The 27,024-nt window shown below is 45.6% G+C and overlaps 1 protein-coding gene across 1 annotated transcript in view; it reads right to left on the bottom strand.

The window, feature by feature from the left end:
* cttnbp2 (cortactin binding protein 2) overlaps positions 1–21,844 on the bottom strand; it is a 103,870-nt gene extending 82,026 nt beyond the window's left edge. Inside the window, exons 1-2 of the mRNA XM_083763856.1 lie at positions 21,405–21,844; positions 13,098–13,205 (exon numbers count right to left, since the gene is read on the bottom strand). Of these exons, the coding sequence (XP_083619982.1) occupies positions 13,098–13,205; positions 21,405–21,512 (216 nt within the window). The 5' untranslated portion in view covers positions 21,513–21,844. The remainder of the gene's footprint in view (positions 1–13,097; positions 13,206–21,404) is intronic.
* Positions 21,845–27,024: the final 5,180 nt, after the last annotated feature.

Here is a 27,024-nt window from a genome sequence, read left to right as displayed (position 1 = left end):
GAATATATAATCTTTCAGAGTGAACGTTTTAACTAAAATGATTGCTTCTGGGGGGGGGGGGGGTCCCTGGAACAACATATTTTCAAATGGGGGTCGGCAGCCATATACATATATGTTGGGGGGGGGGGGGGTCCTTGACATGAAAATATGTGAGAACGACTAACATAGAAACATGGGTTTTTCAGAAAACTGTCAGAAGCCATTTGTAGAATCGTCCTAGAAAGCTTTGAAGTGACAAGTGAAAATGTCCCCAAGTCCCCTTTTTGCTGAATGTCAAGACAACTCCCACGAACACCACCACGCCCACAGGGTTCATCAGCTGGAGCCACGAGAACAGGTTAGCAGACAGACGGCATACCAAGGTGCAGGACAAGGAACAATCAGTGCACAATCCACAGATTCCAACACAAAAGGAATGAATGCCTGCTCACGACGGTGCTATTTTCACAGAATGTTCGGCTATTATGGCGTGGTGGTCAGAATAGGGACGCTTTAGGGTCGACACTTAGTTTTCTGAAAAACTTAGGTTTCTACGCAAGTGTTTCTCAAACTATTTCAAATATTATCTGTATTTGGCCACCGACCCCCATCTGAAAATATGTTGTTCCACACACACACACCCAGAAGCAAAGATTCACTCTGAAAGAATTTATATTCAAAGATTTGTGCCGCATTTTTACGATTTTTCAAAAATAGCAGACCTACAAGCTCGTAGCGCGCCACTCGGTGGCGCGCTACGAGCTTGTAGATCTGCTATTTTTCAATAGGGTTAAGAACGTTTGCTGTGAAAGAATATAATATTCAAAGATTTGCACTTTTTTTCACAAACAGCTAAAGTTACAATAAATGAGCTCTATACAGTATCATGTCCCCGTCCGATTTGTCAAACATTTGAGGGTCTTTATGTCTATTTCCATAATGTCTCGAAACACAAACCCTTATGTAAGCGATTCTCTCTCATCAACAACAAATGGCTCTAACTAGAGGGAAAAGCATGGCTGCCTCCTCCTCCTCATTATTGACTGTTGTCATAGAGACCAGTTGTCGTAGAGACAGCAGGTCGTTTATAGTTATAGCTAAAGAGCGGTGCATTCCTGCCCGTTAGGCTCCGAGTGCTAGGGGGGGGCTAAAGGTGGAATAAAGTACTCACATTCCTTAATACTGCACTGTAGAAATACTCAGCTAAAAGTACTAAAAGTCCGGAATTAAAAAATATACTTGAGAAAATGTACAAAAGTATTAATTTGGTATCAAAATGTACTTAAAGTGCCAAAGTAGAAAGTAATCATTATGCAGAAGGTCCAATTTCACAAGTTTTCAAATCTATTGAGATTCTGCAAGCTTGTAGATTGGCTATTTTCAAACGGCCAAGATGTAATATATAGGGCTGAATTGGTTAAAGTATGTTTTGTAATAATAATCAAAATCTACAAAGTAACTAGTAGTAACTACGTCTTCAGATAATTGTAGTGGAGTAAAAACACAGTGTAGTTCCATCCCACCCCTGCCAGGGGCTAAGGTGGATCAGGAGGATAATTAGCCCATTCTGAACGGGAACCCATTTTGGTGTTAGCATCATGTTATGCTTTAGCTATTGAAAAATAGCAGATCTACAAGCTCATAGTGCGCCACCGAGTGGTGCGCTACGAGCTTGTAGGTCTGCTATTTTTGAAAAATCGAACATTTTTAGAATCTGATCTCAGGTCAGAATGAAAACTGTCAGGATGTAGAAGACATTTTTTAGAATCTGATCTCAGGTCAGGATAATTAGGGTACAGAAGGACATGCAATTAGGGGGACAATGACAGGCTGCTAATGATACTTAGAGCGGACGTAGAATACGGCTGCACGCACATCGACCGGCTGGGTGCTGGGCTGAAGAAACTTCAGCAGATAGTGGATGGAGCCCTGTTGCACACCACAGGTACAAGAAAGAGCTTCTTCATTGAAGATTCTGACAACGTTTCGATCGATTTGATCTTCATCGCGTCATGACCTGATGAAGATCAAATTCGAAACGTTGAAGAATTCTCAATGAAGAACGTCTTTCTTGTGCCTGTGGTGTGTGGACCTCCATCCAATATCTACTGCTAATGATACTTACACAAATACTTACTTACACACACACACACATAAATAACACACACACACAGCTAACGATACTCACACACGTACTTACTTACACACACATATACATACATAAATAACACACACACACTGCTAACGATACTCTCACACACGTACTTACTTACACACACATATACATAAATAACACACACACACTGCTAACGATACTCACACACACACACACACACACACACACACCACACACACACACACAGGTCAGAAGCTTTGGTCTTGCTACAGAATACAGCTACATACACACAGACCAACACAGCTCGATGAACACATATTCATTAGCACACAAGTCAGAATTGTGGCTCACACATGGATGCGCACGCAGACACGCACCAGCAGCGTTATTGATCTGGGAGCATGGTGGCGGATCTGCTCGTCTCCGGGAAGTCATTAACCTGACGCTGCCAGATCCAAGAAGCTTGCTACACAAATTTGTTTCACAGCTTATTGGGATCTGGGATCGCGGAAGCAAATTCGATGACAGGGCTGTTCCTTTTTTTTTCAAGATACTTGGTAGATGATTGGATGGGACCGTCTGTCTATCACCGTGTGGGCGTGCAAACACAACCAATCATATTGACGTGTCTATATAGCTTCACATCTGGTTTCGCACATATCCCGCCCTTAGCTCACGCTGATTGGTTCGAACCGGGAGCGGTTTGGTGTTAGCTGAACTCCCTGAAAGGTCCCAGATGGTTGTGGTGTTGGGGAACATGGTTACCCAATACCGCCCCCATCTGGCAAAGTCAGGTTAGGAAGTCATGCCAGACGGAGAGAACGGCAAACAGGACAGAGAGTCACTAGTCTGAGCTCTGAACACCAGGACGGTGAGAGGAATCTCTGAACACCAGGATGGTGAGAGGAATCTCTGAACACCAGGATGGTGAGAGGAATCTCTGAACACCAGGACAGTGAGAGGAATCTCTGAACACCAGGATGGTGAGAGGAATCTCTGAACACCAGGACAGTGAGAGGAATCTCTGAACACCAGGACGGTGAGAGGAATCTCTGAACACCAGGATGGAGAGAGGAATCTCTGAACACCAGGACGGTGAGAGGAATCTCTGAACACCAGGATGGTGAGAGGAATCTCAGACCAGTTCCACACAACGGCAGAAGCGAAGCACTGACTCCATCTAAGGGGTGGCAGTGGCTCAGCGGTAGAGTGGCCGGTAGAACGGCCAGTTCGAACCCAGGCTCCCCCCACAGTTAGTCTCGAAGGGTCCTTGAGCAAGACTCTGAACCCCTAATTGCTCCCGATGTGCTGGTTGGTGCCTTGCATGGTTTCCTCCGCCATCGGTAATATGAATGTGTGTGTGAATGGATGAATATAATGCACCATCTGTGTAAAGCACTTTGGATAAAAGCGCTATTATAATATAAATGCACCATTTGCCATCTGCGCAAGACTTCATCATCAACAACTACTAGTGACACTACTTCCTGGAGAAAAAAAGCACAGCTAGAGAAATAGAGCAAAGAATAACAGACTCCTGATAATGATTAAACAGTGTGCAACATTCTTGGCACCAATGTTCAAAACATCCCCCCCCCCCCCCCCCCCCCCCCAAACAAATGCACACATCCTTTAAATAACCCGTCCTACACATATATTTTTAAAGGCTATTTTGAGGTAAAAATAGGGCTTAAGTGGTTTTACACATTGATAGGCTGGGGGACTGGGGGTGACAAGATCTCAATCTGTTCTCCCTCTCTACCCCCCTCTCTCTAGACCTCTCTTTCTCTCCCTTTCCATCTCTCTCTCTATACCTCTTTCTCTCCCTCTCCATCTCTCTCTCTATACCTCTCTTTCTCTCCCTCTCTATACCTCTTTCTCTCCCTCTCCATCTCTCTCTCTATACCTCTCTTTCTCTCCCTCTCTATACCTCTTTCTCTCCCTCTCCATCTCTCTCTCTATACCTCTCTTTCTCTCTCTCTCTATACCTCTCTTTCTCTCCCTCTCCATCTCTCTCTCTCTCTCTCTATACCTCTCTTTCTCTCCCTCTCCATCTCTCTCTCTCTATACCTCTCTTTCTCTCCCTCTCCATCTCTCTCTCTATACCTCTCTTTCTCTCCCTCTCCATCTCTCTCTCTCTATACCTCCCTTTCTCTCTCTATCCCTCTCTCTCCCTCTTCTTCTCTCTCTATCCCTCTCTTTCTCTCTCTATCCCTCTCTTTCTCTCTTTCCCTCTCTCTCCCCCTCTCCCTCCCTCTCTATCCCTGTCTCCCTCCCTCCCCCTCTCTCTCCCCCTATTTCTCTCCCTCTCCCTGTCTCTCCCCCTATTTATCTCCCTCTCCCTGTCTCTCTCCCTCCCTCTCTCCCTCTCCCACCCCCTCTCTCCCTGCCTATCTCTCTATACCTCTCCCTCCCTATCTCTCCCCCTCTCTCTATCCCTCTCTCTCTATACCTCTCTCTCCCCCTATTTCTCTCCCTCCCTCCCTCTCTCCCACCCCCTCTCTCCCTGCCTATCTCTCTATACCTCTCCCTCCCCCTCTCTCTCCCCCTCTCTGTAAGGGTGAGAATGTTCTTGGTCACAAGAGCGGGAAGTGCTGACCTCCTTGGTGAAGTAGGTCTTGGCGATATCTTCATCTTTATGGACAAGTTAAGAAAGCTTAGTTGTCAGGCTTAGGTTTAGATTCTCATACAGACTTGATTGAAGATTGGAAGATTTATGATCAGACAGAGAATGGTTCTGGCAAGGTGCCTTATATAAGGAGGGGATGACGTCACAACTAGGTAGGCGTGACGTCAACCCTGACACTCTCTCTCTCTCTCTCTATACCTCTCTCTCCCTCCCTCTCTCTCCCCCTCTCTCTCTCTCTCTATACCTCTCTCTCCCTCCCTCCTGTTAACCATGGTGACAGAGGCTCTTGATGACGTCGTTAAGGCCAAGGCACAGCGCAGCTGCTCCGCTCGTTCTGTTCAAGCAGGATGAAAACCTTGAAATTGCGTGTCCTAAATCTGGGCGCTTTACTCGACAAGGGCCACTCTAGCGAAAAGAGACCCATATATAGCTGAGAGTGAGCCACTCACACTGCAGCCGTGGTAATAGGAGATGAGAATTAGCCCAGTTAGCTGCTGCCACTGTGGGGGATTTAGATGTTTCTGCACACATAATTATCTATGGCACTCTCATCCTGAGTGTGCGATCAAACCGGTTTACTCTCAGATGATGAGAGGAGATGAAACACCTGAATGCTTACGCCTGCTTTATCCCATTTAGGCCTGAGTTAAAAACATTCATTTTTACGATTTTTCAAAAATAGCAGACCTACAAGCTCGTATTTTTCAAAAGCTAAAGCATAACATAATGCTAACACCAAAAGGGGTTCACGCCCAGAATGGGTTATACTGTGTCGTATGATGCTGTTGCTCGTCTGTTGCAAATAGCTGATCTACAAGCTCACGACGCGTCAAATTGTGACGAGGTGTGAGCCTGTAGATCGGGTCGGTCTAGGGTTGGGCGAGAGCACAGAAAGGGGTCGGGACGAATGAGGAAGAGGAGGAGGAGGAGGAGAGGAAGGAGGACTATTTCTGTGACACGTTTATGTCCCACAGTGTCCTGTTTCACAGCAGACATCCTTGTGTGTGTGTGTGTGTGTGTGTGTGTGTGTGTGTGTGTGTGTGTGTGTGTGTGTGATGACGAGATGTGTTGTCTTCACATTCACACCGAGTTACAGCACCAGTGCTTTCAACCCACATCAATATCAATATCATCAAAATCACATCAAAATCAATATCAGCTGACGGACAGACAGACAGACTGTAAAGACCATGCATGCATGTAGGCGTGCACACATGGTCAAGACCATGCATGTAGGCGTGCACACATGGTCAAGACCATGCATGTAGGCGTGCACACATGGTCAAGACCATGCATGTAGGCGTGCACACATGGTCAAGACCATGCATGTAGGCGTGCACACATGGTCAAGACCATGCATGTACATATCATTTTTGGGGTACTTGACATGAAATAGTTTGAGAAACACTGACATAGAAAGATGGGTTTTTCAGAAATGTTCAGATTTAGAAGACCTTTTGTAGAATCGGCCTCAGGTCTTTCTATACAGTATGTATACTACAGTATATTATAAGAAATAACAAACTTCTGAATATTCAAATATAGTAATACTTCAGGCACAATCCCAGCCTTTTCCCCAGAGACAGACAGCCTGGGATGGTCCGACTCCTCCTACCACTTTGCCCCTGGTCTCTGGAGACAGACCGTTGACTCACGTCAAAAAGCCCTTTCTCTATCTCTGTATTTGCCAATGGGTTCTCAGATCGCTCCCCCCCCCACCCCCAACATGGCAGCGAGTGGGCAGTCAGGGAGAAGTGGGTTAAGGGGTGAAAACTCTCTTTTTGAACCATTGTGGAACGCCTGGCTGTCGGTGGGTGGTGGTGGTGGTGGTGGTGGTGGTGAAATACGAACCCACAGCCCTGCAAACCAAGGCTCGGTTGGTTGCTATGAGAGCTGGTGTGTGGTGGTGGTGGTGGGGGGGGGGGGGTCTGGTTGCTAAGCAGACAGTAGAGGAGGTGGGATGCTAGTGTGAGTGTGTGCGTGCGTCAGGATTAAAAGTGATACAAGATTCTGCCTGATGTAGGCCTAGACATGTTGTTTGTCCAAAAAGGAGACGGAGAGAGAGAGAGAGAGACAGAGACAGAGAGAGAGACAGACAGAGACAGAGAGAGACAGACAGACAGAGAGAAAGACAGTAAGATAATCTGTATCCTTTTCCCTAAGCATCCTGCCATGAATGCATGTTTTTCTTTCATTGGGTTTCATTATTTAGTCATGATGAAAAAGGTTTGCTGCTTGATGTTTTTTTTTCCCCTTGTCTGTATGACTCTAGATAGAATAGATACACTAGTCTCATATACATGAAACATTGATTCCTAAACACGGCTTCATTACTGAGAGAGAGAGAGAGAGAGAGAGAGAGAGAGAGAGAGAGAAACAGCAAGAGAATATAAAATAAGAGTCAAGAGACAAAGACAGCAACAGAGAGAGAGATAAAACAGAGTCAGGGAGGCAGGCGAGTGGTGAGGCAGAAAAACAGAACACGATAGATTAGACACTAGACCAGTGTTGTGATGTCAGGTATGCCCAAACATGGAGTGTGTGAGGCCTTTTGTGGTGGTTCTGGACAGCCGTGGGTCCGACCGTGTCGACAGCGGGCACTGCACCCCCTGTGTGTCGAATCTGAAGTCGGCAGGGCGAACGGTTCTGGAGTTACTTGCATCACAGCTGTACACACGTACAGTACAGACATACAGAGACGTTATGTAGACAGAATATTGATCTAGCATTCTAGTGTTTATAGTTACAATGTACAGATATTATACTGTTAGACGGATGATAGGTTCCATCATCCCGGACAGGAGTCAACCCACAGAGCCTATAGTCCTTCCACGCACCAGAATCTGGTTCTCCCAGTCCCGGGCAGAGTATAGTTCCAGAGCAACGGATTGTGTGGCCTTGCTCATTCCCTGATGGACTGATCGAGGGTAGCTACTGGGACGAAAATCGGGATTTAATCAACCCCGGCTGGGTCGCCTGAGTGAGGGGTATGATGTTGGAAGACACCGAAACCCCGTTGACCTCAGGATACATCACTGAGGATACGTCCCAGGTGCATCCTCCATGCGATGTATTTTTAGTTATAAGTTTACTTACAGTATGTATGATCCTAGTTGACCATTGCTATGCATTTGATGTATTACCATGTGTTGTTCTTGCTTACTGTAAATCGCTCTGGATTAAGAGCGTCTGCTAAATGCCTAAATTGTAATTGTAAATTGTATAAAGCCCAGCAGAGGGGGTTTGCACGCCTTAAATAGTGAGATGACTGGGATATATACTGTGTAGCGGGATGCTGATGAAGGCCTGATAGCTCTGGGGGGTGTGTGTGCAGCAGGGGAGCTGAATGCTGACTCTCTGGACCCCCCGCCCCCCCTAGGGTGCAGTGACGTGGCAGTGTCTTAGTCATATGCAGGGACACGTGACCTCTCCCAGCCAAGCGTGTGAGCCCAGTCAGCCGAGGCTCCAATCGATGCTCCGATGGCAGATGCCAGTGGGTGGGCGGAGGATGCTTCTCATCCCATCTGGGGCCTTCAGACATGTCAGTATGCTCTTCCTATAGAAGCGTAGCTGACGTTAGGTATTATTTTAATATGCAACAACTCAAACAGTCGCATAAGAGAGTGTGTAAATGTTTTATCAGGCATTCGCCCGTGGGAGAACTCAGTCATGCTATATTCATTTATTCTACATATATAGGGGAATGGAATGGAATAACTCCCCGCGGGATTACTAGAGATTACTGGGACACACAGGGGAGTCAAACTCCCAACCCTGGTAGCATTGGTGCCATGTTCTATAAGATCTACCCACTGAGCAATAGAGCATTGCGGTCCCGCTCCCTGTCATGACGACGCCAGGCCCAGGAAATAATTCCCAATGCATTTTTCCCATAGACATTTCAAAAAGTATTTATTTAAAGACCTTTTAAGCGTCATACGATGCCAACTCGAGTCGTGACAACTCATGACAAACTTTGGACCAAATGTTGGAGCAAACAAATAATTACAAAGAAGAAAAACAACAAAAAGAAGTGTTTTTTTCTTCTTTCTAATTATTTGTTCGGCCCAAAACATTGTGCTTATTGTCATGATTTGTCACGACAAGAGTTTGCTTTGTTCGCGACGTAAACGTCTTTATATACCGGTAAATACTTTTTGAAAAGTCTATGAGGAAAATGAACGGGGAATTATTTTCCCGGGTCTCTCGATGGGGCGGGGCTGCGACGCTCTATACAGAGGAAGAATTGTAACTCCTACTCCAAGCTAAACAGTGCTGTTGGGCAAGTGACTAAGTGCTGTTCTACGACTACAAGCATCTGGCCAACAATTTCAGAAGATAGCTTAATTAAACCCTGCTCTGAACCCTTTTAGCGCCATTGCTAGGTGAAGGCCATCTTCGCTATACTGCACGTACATCCGCAACCCACTGTATCCCTTTCTTTCGTTCGCATTTATCTCCTTTTCCTGTGATCCTTTGTTGTGTCCGAGCGTGAATCCCGATCCGTTCCACCCCGAGGTAACATAAGTAACATCCGGTCGCGGGTTTTGGCTCCTTCAAAATGAGGATAAAACGGGGAAATTCCTGGCGGTATATACGGGTGAATTAATTAATTAAATACTGGCGGTCAGACGGACGGTTAACAATGTAGACCTGGTAATGTTCAAACTGGCCATTGAAATGAAATGAAATGATGCATCAGTCATTGCATGTGGATGGTAATTAATTACTTCAATAACATTCATATATTCCAGTAAATAGATGCCGGTTCCAAAATGTTCAGTGAAAAATCACAGGGCAGAATAATAATGCCAATGACTCCGATCCTCATGTGATCTCCATGGCCTGGCTAATCTCCTTACAGACCCTCCTCCTCCTCCTCCTCTGCACCACGCCACCCTCGCCTTTCTTCTCGTCAGAATGAAACCCGATACGGTGGCTCAGCCGGCTTTTAGCCAAACGCTAATTAATCGCAGCCACCAAAGCCTCTTAATAATGCCCACGGCAAAGTAACGCTCGCCGATGATGGCGTGCCAGTCGGTGATACTGGGTCAGGGCGGGCTTTTCTTTTCATGAACTAGTGTGTGTGTGTGTGTGTGTGTGTGTGTGTGTGTGTGTGTGTAGTGGCTTAGTGGCTGTGCTGGTCGGGTTGGATGTAATGATCTCTCCACGGTTTGACTTAAAAGAGTGGCCGTGTTCAGTGCTGCTCTGACACTGAGATGCCATGCAGCTGGTGGCCAGACGATGCTTTGTCTTTCTGTCGTTTTGGGAGGGAGAGAGAGAGAGAGAGAGAGAGAGAGAGAGAGAGAAAGAGAGAGAGAGAGAGAGACAGACAGACAGAGAGACAGACAGAGAGAGAGCGAGAGAGAGAGTAGAAAAAGCAAGGGGCGGGGATGATGTAGTCTTAATCCTCTATTGTATCATGGCACACGGTTCTGCTTTGCCAGGGATGCTGAGAGGTCATATCAGCTCTCCCTGTTTCTCTATCTCTCTCTCTCTCTCTTTGTCTGTCTGGCACACTCTCTCCATTCCCCCGCTTACACCGTCCCAAAAAAGAAACAAACCATATTTGGACCGTGTTGCATTTTATTACCATATGTTTGTTATAGGGATTTCTGCCATTGTGCTGTATCTACTGCACTGTTATCTGTGCACATTACTTACATGACTATATTTACCTTTTTTGTCGTCTACAGTTCATGCTTATACTGTTCTCACACTTACTGGATAAGTGTGTCCGATAAATGCATGTGCATATACAATACGGAGAAGATGTTTGTCACCACGTGAGTAGCTTTCCTTGCGTTGCCAGGGTTTTTGCACTCGTTGCAGAAGCGACACGCTCTGTGCGCAAAGTTGGACGATGTCAGTCAGCTATGATAAAGACGGGTATATCCATATTAGGGCGTAATCCAGGCACGTAGTACTGTCCAGTGACATAACCGTTGCCTAAACATCATCAATTTGAGAGTAGAGCAGACTGTCGAGTATAGAGTGGAAAAGAAGCCCCATTTATCTATTTAAGTAATCCTTAATGCCGAGCCATGAGGCCCATAGGAGTCTAAGCCTATCTCTTGTTTCTGTAGCGTGAGGCAGCTTGATGTACCCCCTGGACATGATGTACAAGTACACCCCTTGGAGATGACGCTATAGTATGTCGCAAGGACTTACTCCAATCCAGCCCTTGAAAAAAAAAAAAAAAAAGTGGCGGAACAAAGCAGGTCAAAATAATTGAACAGTTCAATTAAAGGAAAAGTCCTCGACAAATTCCACGAAGGGACTCCAAGCCAGGACAAAGTTTGTTTGGGCTCTGTCCACTCCACTCTATACCTGAGTTTTTCCAGAGGCAGGAATGATATCGCTATTCTTTTATAATCTCTCTCTCTCTCTCCCCCCCTCTCCCTCTCTCCCTCTCCCCTCCCCCCCCCCCCACACCCCCCCTATCAGTGACAGAACAAACAGTGCCTTTGTGAACGGGACAGCCATCATCAGGGCATCAAGGGAATGGAGGGGAGGGGAGAGAGTTTGATCTCCCTAAAGCCTGGATAGGATGTCATCCACAGGGGAGACGGGAGCCCAGATGGGGGGCTACATGGGGGAATTAGCGTGATGATACAGTCAGGAGAAAGTTTTGAGGAATTGATTAACCCAAAAATGTATCTGTATTTGGCCACCGGCCCCCAACTCAAAATGTTAATTTTGTTCCAGGGATCCCCAGAAGCAACGATATGAGTTAAAGATATGATTCCCCGGAACATCCAGACCCCCAGGAACACCCCCAGGGGGGGCGGGCCGGTTCCAGCATGCCACCCCGCGTCCGAAACGGTTGAGAAATGACAGAGTTACCGTGTGGGGGTCCCCAGGGGGTCCCTCTACTGTACTGATACACCTGAAATCATCATATATAGAGTTAATATGTATGTGGATGGCGATGTGCATCATTCATTCAGTGTTGCAGCCGAAAACGTAAGGTGACACACTAGAAGCGTCTGCCAACAGAAAGGGGGGGGGGGGGGGGTCTACAAGTGGTACTGTACTTTCTAGCAGCGTTCTCAGAATCTCTTCTCTCCAATACGCCTTCTCCTCTTACTCTTACCTTACAAACCCTCCAACCCAGCCCTGAGGGACACCTAGAACTGAGAACTGAGCAGGCACGTTTGAATAAAAAAGGACAAGGTATACTGTATTTGGTTCTACTTTAAACCATTTTGACCTGAGATCTGAGATAAATCTGAGACCTGAGATAAAAACTGTCTTCTGCATCCTGACAGTTTTCTGAAAAAGCTATGTTTCGATGTCAGTCGTTCTTTGATTTTTCAAAAATAGCAGACCTACAAGCTCGTAGCGCGCCACTCGGTGGTGCCAACACCAAAATTGATTAATGCCAGGCGTGAGTGGCTAGGTTTCGCTACCTAGCCTGCAACCTCTCTCAATACCAATAGGGTGTATGAATCTCATATTAAGATCCCGTTTAAGAAAAGAGTTTAAGAGGACAGCGCTAAAGTAGAGCACAGGCCAAACATGGCACCAACGCTGACCTAAATACAGAACTAGAGAGAAACAGAGAGAGAGAGAGAGAGAGAGAGAGAGAGAGAGAGAGAGAGAGTCCATAAAGGCTTCGTTCAGAAATAACTTGCCATTCCTACCCCTGTGGAGGACGGGCGACCTCCAATGCAAGGACACCAACGACAGAGAGACACACAGAGAAGACAGACAATGAGACAGCAAACTCAGTCTCATCTTGGCTATTATATAGTGCGTGCCGGCCACAGTCAGTCACCGTCCTGGATACCCCTTGAATTCCATGTGTGATCGATATGTTCATCTGTTTAACCCTCAGTCTCATCCTTGCCGCAGCAATGTTACGCTGTCTGCATTTCACTGACTGTGCCGAGTATGAAGAACATGCACTGGGACTCGTCTCGGTACACAGACCAGACAGTGACCCGGCGGGGAGCATTAGAACTAACACTATGCTGTAGATTGCATTCTTTCAGTATTGTAACACCTTGTGATGCTTGCACGACAAGTGTGCAAGCATCTTAAATGATCATACAAGTAGTCTGCAAATGGAATGAATATATATATCCATATTTTATGACAGTCAGGATTCAACAAGGACCCATTTCTAATTTGAATTTAATCTGCCATCCCCGATGCTAATCTGCTTCAAATAGGCTGTGTTCAATTCAACCTGACAATGGCTCAAATCAAATGCACACCGATTGGTTGATATAAGTATGGGGGAAGGGTGTGTGTTGAAGTCCCATTTAAAAAAGAAAGTGCAAGGGTGTGTGTGTGTGTGTGTGTGTGTGTGTGAGTGTGAGTGTGAGTGTGTGTGTGTGTGAGAGAGACAGATATTAGGGGACTCACCCTTAGGGCCTCTATAACCAGGTCTCTGGCCTCCAGCTCTCCTTCCATAATACTGAGGAGGGTCAACAGCTCAGGCTTGCTCAGATTATCCATGTTAAACTCACATTTCTGAAACACAGAGAGCACACAACAAATAAGACTTTTATTAAAGGACATGCCCAACTCTTACATGGTAAATGGTGCATTGCTATAGCGCCTTCATCCAAGGCGCTTTACATTTCTAGCTGCTGCAAAAGATACAACTGACACACATCACTACGGATGCCCGCTTGATGACGTCAAAGACTGTGTGAGCAACAGATCTACAAAGAGACAAACATGCTTTGCATCTTTGCACATGCCTTGTGTGAACGCGACATTACACACTGTTGGAGCACAGAGGCAACAACATCCCCTCATTTCCAAAATGGGACGGGTATAATGATAACTGAACCAGATGCTCTTTTGATTCTTAGAGGCACAGATGCATTTAAAAAACGATAGCAGGACTCAACAGTATGAACAAAAGGTTTTATGTTGTGTTTATTTAGCAGAGACAATGGACTGTCCCATGGCTAGCCTTGGCACACAGGCTTTTATTTTCACAGAGCTGAATTGCATCTGTAGTTCCTGGAACATAAAATAGACATCCGATGAGGAACAATAAGCTGCTATGTATTATGTGCTACAGATCACACACACACACTCCATTGCATGAGTGTGTATCATTTGCCAAAAAGAAGAGATTTTGCAAAGCGTTTCTAGCTTGTAAAAAAATAAAAATCACGTGCAGCAGATCTCCGCCAGACCAGGTTGTCTTGTCTACCCTGCAAAATATGTACAGCCAGAGTTTTGTTTTGTTTATTTTTGTTTTGTTTTGTTGTACTCATGTTGAGTAGACGATCAGCATTACTGAGTATATCCGAATTATTGTAACTGTATGAAAAGGTGTCGTATAATGAGGGATGGGCCTCGAGGTGGCATGACACTTAAATAAAGTCATTCATCCATCCATTCATATGGAAGGCACAAGGCAGTCACATAGCCAACTGGAATGGAATCTGCTAAATCTGACAGATACATCTTGATCACATGACACCGGAGATAATATGAACCGATTTGTGTGAGTTTTGGACAGAATGTGTGGACAGATACGATAAATTGTGGCCTATATGTGGACTTGTGTCCCGTGGGGGGCATAATTAAGCAAAGAGGAACCATACGTACAGTCAACAGGGTACTGGGTTATAGTCACATCAAAGGAAAAACAAACAGGTTGGGCTCCTATGACAGATGCTCCACTTATTCATTCCCGCTCACAAACTATGGTCTCATTAAGACTAGCTTTAAAATGAGTCTCATCCTACCTTGAGGCCATTAACGTCCAATTACATCAAAGCTAGGCCATTAGATTCTAATTTGGCCCGTAGTGACCGCAGGACTAACGTGCAAACAATGAGTGACCACAGACCACTTCATGCCGGTACCCTCAATTAGAAACATTTTCTAGGCAGGTTGTAAGAAGAAACACATACAAAAAGTCCAAAAAGATGACATTTGGAAACGGTGACCGTGGGATTTTGACTACAGACTCCTGGAAGACAGGCAGATACTGTCAATTCAACTACAGACTCCTGGAAGACAGGCAGATACTGTCAATTCAACTAGACTCCTGGAAGACAGGCAGATACTGTCAATTCAACTACAGACTCCTGGAAGACAGGCAAATACTGTCAATTCAACTACAGACTCCTGGAAGACAGGCAGATACTGTCAATTCAACTACAGACTCCTGGAAGACAGGCAGATACTGTCAATTCAACTACAGACTCCTGGAAGACAGGCAGATACTGTCAATTCAACTACAGACTCCTGGAAGACAGGCAAATACTGTCAATTCAACTACAGACTCCTGGAAGACAGGCAGATACTGTCAATTCAACAACAGACTCCTGGAAGACAGGCAGATACTGTCAATTCAAAACAGGTGCAAATTCAAAACAGGACCGTTGAGTGATATATCCAACGAGCACTGGCAAATTCCAACTAAAAAATCACACCTGTGTGAACCGAGTGGTGCAACTCCCCTCTCCCCCCCCCCCCCCCCCCCTCCTCTCTCTCTCTCTCTCTCAACAGTGCAGCACTGTCTCTCTCTCTCTGTTTCTGGCGCCCCTACTGGTACATACTGGTGCTCATTAACCAACACAGGGTCACAGACATTGAGGCATTGCCGTTCTTTTGCACCACTCAAAAATAATCACCTGCAAGGAATTTCTTGACAGAAAGTAGCTCATAACGTAACGTAACGCTCATAATGTCTACGGTGGATTTTTATGAAACAAACACTATAAATAAAGAAAACGCTTTTCGTACAGCTGAAATGTTGGTGAGTTTGACGTCGTTTAATACAATCAGATTAGGACTTTTCTGTTTGGATGTATGGGCTGTGGCAAATTGCGGCTAGTTGCCACCCTGCCATTAACTTAAAGCCAAGATGGTGGTCGTGGTGGTCTGCATAAGGTCAATTGTTAATACGAATTAGTTCTTAATCAGTTGCATGGTTAAATAAAGGTTAACTAGACCCCATGTTCTAACCCCCTAGTGAGGACTGGGGTCGATGTGGCCGGAATATACCACCTTCCCGGGACTATGATTGCTGGTGGCGGTTATTTTTTTTCCTTTATTACAGTCTCTGTACCTTTATTGTCTCCACCAGGCCGAAGGCATGGGGGGAGAGTATGTTTTGCACTCCGTCCGTCCGTCCGTGTGTCCGTCCGTGTGTGTGTCCGTGAGCAGCTAATCTCGGCCACCGTTAACCCGGTCGATGCCAAATTTTGCACACACACTCCCTGGATGCCAACGATGAACCTCTGCCCCAAACTTTCCAGAACGGCCTGTTATAGCGCCACCAGGAGGCCGCTTTGTGCAAAACAAGTTTTTGCACAGTACACCTACAGATTTTGTCCAAACATCGCGCAAATTGGTACACAGTCTCTCTAGAGCCATTCAACGAAACCGGTCTTTCAGATTTCTCAGACTCCATCCTGATTGGTTAAGATTGGCTTCCAAAGTTCACAGGAGTGCTCAGTTTCAAACAAAATGCTGCAAATCATGAACACATCGCGTGATTTCCGTGAAATTGTGAACGCACATTCCCACTAGGCCGAGGACGAAATGCCACATGAACAATTTCAACTCAGCCTCAAGGTGGCGCTATAACTGGCCGAAAAGTGTTTTACCTCTAACTGCACGGATCTGTGGATAATTTACTTTTGTTGCCCTTTTATCCAACCACCAGATGAAGGCAAGCTGCAATGTCCTACATTCCTATCCTGGTGGAGACCTGTGCCCAGAAGGGCACTTTTTCTAGTTGTCTTTGTTTTTTGTATTTTGTTTTTTGTTTTCTGTGTATGTGTGTGCTATCCTATTCTCTATATACATTTTGTGCATATATACTCTATCCTTGCATCTGTTTGCTGTCTCTGGACGGGGGGAGGGGGTGGGGCACAGGGGAGAGAAAGAAAAATAACTGTTTTGACTGAATCGCCTGTCTGTCTGTATTGACCTGTAAAAAGGAATAAAAAAAAGTAAACATAAAATAAAGGTAATAATAGCCTCAAACATGAGGCGTTTTTGTAGATTGTAGATTGTGTATTTGCGTTGTGAATGAACGTGTTTGTATCAATGAGCAACTGAAAGCAGCAGAGGCAGCATGTGAGATCTCGAGGGCACTTGAGGGATGATGATGATGAATAAACAACAGGGATTAAAACAAAACAGTAAAAGTAAAGAGCTTCCTTCCCTTCTGTGAATGTTGGGTACATTCATTGCTATACCTGCTTTATATTCAACAACGTTCAATCACCTCGCTAAGGAGCATTCATTGTATTGATTTACTAGCATACATAAGGTTGCCAAGATTATTCCATTTCATCAAGGAGCCACCGTCATCTTCAAAGGCCTCTCCTAAATCACAGGCTAACCATAACTTAGGGGTTTAGTTTCAGCACGATGCCGTTTTCATTAACAAACTCTCTCTGACTGATTTTTGAATCTTAAATCTTGGAACTTCTATATCCCTTGTTCGTAGCCTATTGACATTTTCAGACAAACTTCAAATGAGAAAAGGGAAAAGAAAGTCAGTTATTTGCTTCTTTCCCTGAACAAAAGCATAAGCAATATTCTGCTGTAACACGGGATGCTCTCAATTCAATTCATCCAAGAAGCAAAACAAAACACTTGCATAAATCAAGCATTTCAATTTAGCAACACTGTCACATCTGTCAGAATGGATCATCATGGGCATGGCTGTACACAAAAGAAAGAAGACATTCTTTCACTCCAAGCCATTATTTTGATTTCCCCAGCCTACCCACACACAGCTGACCGTTCAATGCTCAGCAAAAGACGCACTTGGAGAATTAGATGTGGCGGAAACCTTGCCAGCCGGACAGTCACCCTCTCTCTCTCTGAGCCTCGCTCGTCATGTCATGCGACCTACAGCCTTGGTCAATTGGCATAGCGAGCATACAAGCGCAGCCACGTGCACACATTTCTGCACAGTGAGCAGGTGAGGGAACTCAGGGAAGCTGACGCTAATTTGTTCCATGAGCTGTGTGTGCCATGTGCAAAGGGCATAGGCAGCAGTCGCTGCGGCCAATATTCAGAGGCTCGTGCTGGCCTGCAGTCCTCAGTTCTCTAGTTCAGCAGTTCTTTAAACATCTTCGTGTCAAGCACCGCCAAATTAATTAAGTATTTGGCCATGTACCCGATCTGAAAAGGCTTAGTGCCAGCAGGGAGTCAGTGGACCCCCAACCCGTACAATATTTGCGTTGTTAAAATGCAAAAATATTCCAACTTTTTCAAGATTTTCAAAAGCACTGTAGGGTTAAAGTGCCGTGAAACCGTATGAACTCTGCTCATTTCGCTGGGGACCCCCTGGAACACCTCCAAGGACCCCATTTTGAGAAGCACTGCTCTAGTTCATCAGCGAGTGACATCGACGTGTTACTTCCCAGTTCCACGGGGGCTGAGTTTGCAAAGTATCCTTTCCAAAATTATACTCAATAATCTGACACTTTCTTGTACCTTGTACAAAAGGTTTTTAAATGATAAAATTATGACATGGCAGTTTATGTAACTGATGGTGAACCATTATGTAACAGCAAGTCATGTGTACTGTACACATGTCACTTAGGAATGAAAAGGAGAATCGTGCAGCTGTAGTGGAACAGTACGCACTGTCGCAGCTCTATGGAATGGCTTGAGTAGGTAGGCGGCCACAGCCAAGTCAAACAATACCGGTCGTAAACCGGCTCTACTCAGTCTAACCAGCTCGGGCTGAATGAGGAGGAAGTGGTCAATGAGCCACCATTGGCCGACCTCTGATCTCTCTCTCTCTCTGTCTCTAGTGGGACGGTCATCTGTGAGAACGCTCCACCGGAGAAACCGCCCCACTGTGGACCAACAAAAGATGTGTAGCAGCAGGCGTGGGTAAAGAGCAGCAAAGTACTTTATATAATTTAAACCAACCATGGCAGGAATTGGGGGGCACAGAGTCAGACCACCACGACTCCTCCTTTCAGGGAGATAGAGAGGAGAGGCCGTCCCGACTCCTGGCATATTCAGGACTAGGAGTCACCGCCATGCTGGCTTGTTGTGGTGGATATTTTTGTCAAAATTCCATTTTTGAACGGACAATAATATTTCCAGAAAGAAAAACATAAGGAGCTAGCTCTGCATGGCAATAATATAACATGTCTGTAACTCTGAGGGTGTACAAATGGAACCAAATGGCCCCTAAAGGGTCCATTTGTACAGTTAAGGGGCTCCTTTCAAATAAAACATTTGAGAACCACTATTACAAGTTGCACTCCCAATATCCCATAGCGTCGTAGTAAATCAGTGTCATACATAATCTGAATGAAACCCTGGAGACTTGATGTTTACAGTAATTATAATAATGGTGTACGAAACATAAAATCTAAAACCCTCCGGGCATTATTGGCTGGTGCGACAGACAGAGATATATACAGTATGGACTGATCCGAGGAGGAGGAGGGAGGCCGGTCGCCACGTCTTTGGGAGCACCTGTTGGTGCTCGACGCTAAATGTAAACTACCCCCCGGCGTAGACCGATTAAGCAAGGCAGTGTGCAGCACTGAGCACGCTCTGAAGAAGGCTGGCTGACACGGAACTCCCAGCTATGCCGGCTGAGTCACTGAAATTAAGACCAATTTAGAAAGGTCTCCGGTGTACACCCCCCTCCCTCACCGCCCCTGCCCCCCCCCCCCCCCCCCCCGCCTCTCACTGTCCGTCAATCCGTCCATCTCTCACACACTCTCTCTCTCTCTCCTGTCCTCCCACACACGTCCCTTACATTTCAACAGCTCACTGCCTGTCCGTCTGTCTGTCTCTCTCACTACCCTTCTACTCCGTTCTCATGGGACCTTCTAATTCCAGAAACACATTTCCATTGGCCGCCGCCTAACCCCTTTCAACACCCCCAAACGTAATGGTTTGTATATTTATTTATTTTTTGTCAAGCGAGTAACTTCAGAAACCCCATTAACGTGCCATTTTAGTTGACACTTTTATCCAACACTCTTTACAGAGTGTTGTTTACATGTTTAACATGGGTGGCCCCAAGCCTTTGCTCTGGCAGTATAGAGGAGAGGTTATGTGTGTGGCATCGTCATCGTACCCGGAAGTTACGCAGGAATGCCTACTGAGTGTTAAAAAACTACTTTGACAGCCCAAACAGAAAAGTACTATCTGATTGCATTAAATGACGTTAAACAACGCTAAACTCACTTTGTCACTCACTTTATGCACGCACACATATACCCTCTATATTAGCATTGTTGCCAATGAGCTACAGTACACAGGGAAACAAACCCCAAATGCATGCCTAGTGGCAGTATTATTATATTAGTGCCATCCTCTACCATTTGAGCTGCGCAGTACACTACAAAGGTTAAGTGGCAAATGGGATGGCTGCCACCACAAACCGTTCCATTATTATTGGCTGGTCAATAATATCAATGGACAGCCGAGCAGTGACTGTGCAGTACGCCAGACGCCACAGGGGCCAGACAGGAATACACTGACAGCCAGGCCAACCAAGGAAATGTTCCATGGATGGACCCTTGGACCCTCATGGACCCCCACCCTCGGCATCTAAACACACTGATGGACCTCCACCAGACCACCACTCTCAGCATCTATACACACACCGATTTGCAAAGCAGAGGCAAGGCACGCCAGTGGGCTAGCTGGCACATATGTTGCAACCTGTGAAAGGCCGAAGCGTTAGAAATCACAGGTAGTTGTGTGTAAACAAGTTTAGCAGAGTAAGCAGTTAGTTAACAACAAACATACTGTAAAACATACTGTCATCACTGCCTTCTAGCAAGTAACACTCCATTCTGCTCCCCTGCCACTTTAGTCCTATTGGAACCTAAATGCTGACATCTTTCATCATCACAGCTAGCTGCAATATAATATAGGCCAGGCAGAATACACACAACAACAACAAATGTGGTCTCCTCATACAAATAGAGGGCCATTTTGATATGAAGGCTGCTTTGCTCACACACACACACAACCACAGTATAGTAACCACAACAAGCTTATTGAATTGTAAAAGGGTTGCACTCCAGACCAAAATATGTTTTTCCTCAGTTGGAAGTGGGAAATTAAATTGAGATCTTTTTTGACGGGACGGGGGACGGGGGGTAGCTGACATTATTTCACGTAACTGCGTGCAGAGCCTGCTATAGGCAGAACCTGCAGGCTACTACTATGTGTAACAACGTGACTGTGGGTCTATTATAGTAACGTATCAGCAGCAGCAAATCAATGTATACATAGCCCGTGGTGGTGGGGTACCTTAGTACCTATAACCTCACGACAGGGCTGTGTTGTTGAGTGTTCATAATGAAAAAGAAAGCTGCCCTCCACGAGTCCGTACGGTGAAACACAAAAGGACTATTAAATGAAAAACGTTTTAATAGTGGCTATTCTATTGGGCCACTCGGGACGGTATAACAGCAAGATATACGTGTCCCTTGTTGTAAACAAACGTAAATCACCGACCGTTCCCCTCGATTTATCATCATCGACACAAAAAAATAACGCCGCCTTGCTGTGGCTTTTTTTATGAGCAAGCACTCAGCCAGCCAGCAGCGCTTGGATGTAATAGATGCGCACTGATTTTCGTCCCCCCTTTTTTCCGCCGCGTGTGTGTGTTGTGTGTGTCTCTCTCTAAACCCGAACCACACCGACAACAAAACATGTCCAGGTTCTATCTTTGTTATGTTGGCTTACCGCGTCGACACTCCCGAGGACCGTGGTCGCCAGTGTTTGTATCGGAGGAGGAGGCAACTGAGGCGGCGGCTGCTGCTCCGCGGCGGCGCTTGCTCCTTCCGACGCCATCTTCCTAGTGTGGCGGTGGTGGTCTGCTGCTGCTGCTGCTGGAGTAGTGAGGAGGGATCCACACCACGGCACTCAGCAACGCACAACAACACATTCAGAAACCATTAACTGCTGCGCTGCTGAAATGCAAAGCCAAGGCGGCACTGTGCTGCTATGATGCAGCTCTGGCCATTGTTGTAGACGCAGCTATAATGGGCTACGACGGCGGGGAAAGATAACGTCTCGATCTGTCTGGTCTGGTCTGGATGATGATGGCTGTGTAGTAAAAACAACGATCGGAGTGATGCCTCCTCTGCTGACTACACTACACAGAGTCACAGACAGACCCCGGCGGCAGGTTGGCTGAGTTTAACCGAGGGGGTGTTCCCTTCCTTCCAGATGTGAGTGAGTGAGTGACTCTCTCAACCGAACCTGAGAGGAGGGAGCATGACTGACTGACTGACTGACAACAGCATCTGCCATGGGTACAGCCAGGCTGCAGCTCAGTCCATGGCACGAATGACTGTCAGTGTACTGTAAAACAAACCCACCCACCCTCTGTGGAACACACCAAAATAGACACAAACACTCAAAGCTGGCCATGCATTGTCAATGGCATTCAATGTTTGCGTTTATGCAAACACTCACAGTTGGCCATTCATTGTCATTGGGCATTCAATGTTTGTGTTAGGACAGTGTTTGTGTTTACACAAACCCTCAAAGCTGGACTATCACTATACTAACTAGCACATTTGATGAATTGAACAAGGTGGACCCTCTTGTAAACAAGTGTAATGCTTAATTGGGTCGTCCACTCACAGTTAACAGTCGTTTGAGTTTGAGTTTGTGCTTGAAATGTACTGTAATTCTGCAAACTGTTAATAAATAAATCAATCAATCAATCAAACCCCTCAAAAAATGTAGCCACAGAAAAATGAACTGACATTTTACCTGACCTATAAATTCAAGCAAAATCGTATGGAATTGTGGACCAAATCATATCCAACTAGAAAAAGTGCCCTTCCGGGCACAGGTTATCCACAGATCCGTGCAGTTAGAGGTAAAAACACTTTTCGGCCAGTTATAGCGCCACCTTGAGGCTGAGTTGAAATTGTTCATGTGGCATTTCGTCCTCGGCCTAGTGGGAATGTGGGTGCACAATTTCACGGAAATCACGCGATGTGTTCATGATTTGCAGCATTTTGTTTGAAACTGAGCACTCCTGTGAACTTTGGAAGCCAATCTTAACCAATCAGGATGGAGTGTGATAAATCTGAAAGACCCGTTTCGTTGAATGGCTCTAGAGAGACTGTGTACCAATTTGCGTGATGTTTGGACAAAATCTGTAGGTGTACTGTGCAAAAACTTGTTTTGCACAAAGCGGCCTCTTGGTGGCGCTATAACAGGCCGTTCTGGAAAGTTTGGGGCAGAGGTTCATCGTTGGCATCCAGGGAGTGTGTGTGCAAAATTTGGCATCGACCGGGTTAACGGTGAAGTTTTTGCACAAAGCGGCCTCTTGGTGGCGCTATAACAGGCCGTTCTGGAAAGTTTGGGGCAGAGGTTCATCGTTGGCATCCAGGGAGTGTGTGTGCAAAATTTGGCATCGACCGGGTTAACGGTGGCCGAGATTAGCCTGTCACGGACACACGGACGGACGGACACACAAACACACAAACGGACGGACGGAGTGCAAAACATACTCTCCCCACATGCCTTCGGCCTGGTGGAGACAATGAAAACAAAAATATTATAAGTTTTGGGTCCGAGAGGCTAAATCTCATCAAATGGGGGTCCACACTGGCTCCAAAGCCAAATAACTAATGGGACTACTTGATATGAAACTGAAGAGGGTTGAAAACCACTGGGTTAAACATAATTTATCCCAGAAAGGCAGAGCGATCGAGGCTGCAGCATATCCTTCCTTGCCCCCCGCCCAGATGTGGCATTTAGGATTAGTGGAATCTGATCCTGGTGTGGTCATGCAGAATGGGGTTCTAAAAGTCTCTATTTAGGTCAGATATTTGAGGATAGATAAATGTGACCACTCGGTCACAGAGAGGATATCAAGGCTGCAGGGCCAGCATTTGGAATAATAGGCCTATAGCTTTCGCATTCAACCTCAAAATTCCAGTATTTTTCCATATGTTTTCCTCCACCTCTGAATTAATAACTTTAAGACTAGCCTCCCTGAGGGAAGAGGGGTGGGAAAAAAGAAAAAATCTTGGGAATTGCTTGTGTGTCATATGTGAAAATGCTATCTGTAATGTACTGCTCTTCCCAAATAAAACAAATAATATTACCAGCTAAACTTTGTCCTACACAAGCATTAAATTCCCATTGACAATGAATGGAGGATTTTACCTCAGTGTCTAGTTTACGTCATGATGATGTACGATGATAAGAGAGCCCCTCACTTCACACAGGTGTGATGTTTTTCTTCTACAAGCTCACAATGTATTGTGATACAATGTGTATGTGTGCAATGTGAATACAAATGATCTTTTTGAGTGTCCACATCCCAGCAAAATGGCTCCAGGCACAACCTTTGAAATGCATGTCAGTAATGAAGGCTGTGAAGATGAAAGGGATTAATGATGATTGAGGATTTGTTTTCATATAGTTTTCAAAATAACTGCATTTAAACTGCTAATTTCGGACCACTCCAAAGCATTTTTTTGGTCTCATCATGGGTAGTATACTCGGCCTGAGTCTGATATAATAGCTGCTATAATCCACAAGTCACATCCAAATCCTGACGTCAGAAGAGGGTGCACACTGCACAGAGAGCTCTTTCTCAAGGGAACTTCCACTCCAAATTCCTAATGGCCGCCCTAGCGAAACCATTTAGGAATGTCTCGTCATGTGTCAAGTCCTCAACTCGTGTCTCATTCTGAGGCAGGTACGTTTTAGGACAGCTGGAGCTGTGTAATGCACAGATAATCGCTCCCCCTTTGTCATGGTGACGGGAAGCCTGTCATTATAGCTAGTGATAATGGAGGACTCTTGGGATGAGGTAATGGTTTAACTGGTGCTCAATGGCCACCGGCAGACGACAATTTACATTTTAGGTATTTAGCAGACGCTCTTAATCCAGAGCAATTTACAGTAAGCAAGAACGAGTACAACACATGGTAACACATCAAATTCATAGTAATAGTTAGGGATGATAAGCAAGCTAGGAACCTAACATCTGTCTAACAGTAGAATATCTGGACTGTACAATGAAACTAGTATAGAGTGCATAAAATGCTAAATCTAAGTTTAGCCTTTGCGTATACCGTACAGTGAGTTTTCAGACTACTGAAGATTGGGAGTGAGTCTGCAGTTCTGATTGCAATGGGAAGTTCATTCCATAGTTTTGGAGCCAGAAAAGTCAGGGACGTGTGGAGCGTTGTCCCGACTGTTCTGCCAGCCTCCCTGTGTTTGCTGATCTGATCTGAGCGAGCAGGGGGGGGGGAAAGGTTACGGTAATTGTAGGGTTGGATCAGACTGGTTGGATCATCACATATGGGGCTGCTCTACTGTACTTTGGTTGCTTTGTAGGCCAGGCTGGCCAGCATCAGTGTATTGTACTCTTTGCTGGCAGCAACCGGGAGCCAATGGAGGGAGCGGGGAAGGGGGGGGAGACACGTGAGCATTTTGGCTGGTTGAAGACCATGAATTGTGAATGAAGTGTTTTCCACACTGGTCACAATATGGTTTAGCTCCAGTGTGAATTCCCCGGTGTATTTTAAGCTGTGGTAGTTGTCTCCACCAGGCCGGAGGCATGGGAAGAGAGTATGTTTTGCACTCCGTCCGTGTGTCAGTGTTTGTGTGTGTGTGTGTGTGTGTGTGTGTGTGTGTGTGTGTGTGTGTGTCTGTTACCAGCTAATCTCCGGCACCGTTAACCTGGTCGATGCCAAATCTTGCACACACACTCCCTGGATGCCAACGATGAACCTCTGCCCCAAATCTTCCAGTACGGCCTGTTATAGCGCCACCAGGAGGCAGACTTTTGTAAAACAATTTTTTTGATATTACTCCTCCAGATTCTGTCCATAAATCCCACAAATCGTTACACAATAAACACAATCTCTATAGTCATGTGTTCAAGACGGATCTGTCCGATATTTCAGATTCCAAGCTTTCAGTTTGTAGAATTGGCCCGTTTAGGAAAAAAAAGCCTGAAATCATGAACGCAGCGTGCAATTTACGTGATTTATTGCAATTTCCTACTAGGCTGAGGAATATATCCCAGCCTTTTCACATTGGCCTGTTATAGCGCCACCAACAGGTGGATTTGAGCAAAACCTGTGCTCTGAGGAGCACACATTTCTAGTTCCAATCTTAAACCGTAAAACCAAAAACAATGCGTAATTCACCTAAATGGACCCTTAACTATAAGTTACGTCAACACTCCACATTTCTCGGTGTAAATTCTGCAGGGCTCATATTGGGAGATGAGGTCTGGGTACAGTGACCTTGTGACCTCTTGGTCTGGTCTGTTACAGCCCTCGCAGTGGACACACTACCGGTTATAACAAGCTGAGGAGAACTATTGTGCTTGCTCAGTCTGCCTAATTGAATGCCGACTCTGTGCCAAATTTGGCTAATCATGTTTGGCGTAATTGGCCCAGCTTGATTGTATGAGGATGCTGGATGACGTGTGTGTGTGTGTGTGTGTGTGTGTGTGTGTGTGTGTGTGTTATATGGGTCGACCTGCATTGCATTTAAGCTCTCAAATTGTAGGGCGTTGCGTTGCGTACATGTGCTAATATGATCCAGTCCACCACATGATGATCATGCAATCATGTAAATTGTGGTCGAGTTGAAGCATAATTATGATTGAGAGAGGGTTCAACTAGATGGGTAGTGACAAGAACTCAAACACAAACAAACATTGTGAAAACTGATGTAAATTCACTTTTGAAAGTTGGATGATCTTACAGTAAGTAAAGATCACTCTTTTTATCCCCTGGGATTTTTCAAAATAAAGGCGCTAGAGTGCCCAGCAGATGAGGCAGATTTTACTCTGAAAAGCCCCGCCGCGCTACCTCGTCTAATCTCTCTTTGGAAGCATTAAAGGACCACTTCACCACTTTTCAACCTATCTTCATATAATAGGTCCTCACTAATAATCATGATAAAATGGCACAATTGTTTTTCTACTCAGTCTGTGTCTCATAGGAGGGCTGTGGGCAGTTCAGAAACCCATCCACCAGTGACATCATCATTAGGCAGATATTCTTTTAGATTTGTATTATCATGAGAACGATGGCTTCCATTTTCGCATCGCAACTTTTCAGGACTAGAAAGCCTGCAGTTTCTATTAGCTTGGATTCCCCATCAATGATGTGGGAAAGGGAATGGGAAATTGGGGCTAGTTAGTCACAACACTGCCCCCCTGAGGGCAAGAAGCGAGGCCGCTGGACTGGCAACCTGACCATATATGGAGTTGTGACCTCCATATATGACGACTGACAAGCTTTTAAGGTTTTCCTAGTAATCTGCGACCTTCGGTCCCAATCAGCTGTTCTGTGTGTGCGCATGCAGG

The sequence above is a fragment of the Protomyctophum parallelum genome (genome assembly GCF_964188405.1).
Source record: "Protomyctophum parallelum genome assembly, chromosome: 4".
Taxonomy (NCBI): domain Eukaryota; kingdom Metazoa; phylum Chordata; class Actinopteri; order Myctophiformes; family Myctophidae; genus Protomyctophum; species Protomyctophum parallelum.
Note: the sequence above shows the minus strand (reverse complement) of the source record. Positions and strands in the feature narration are given on the sequence as shown.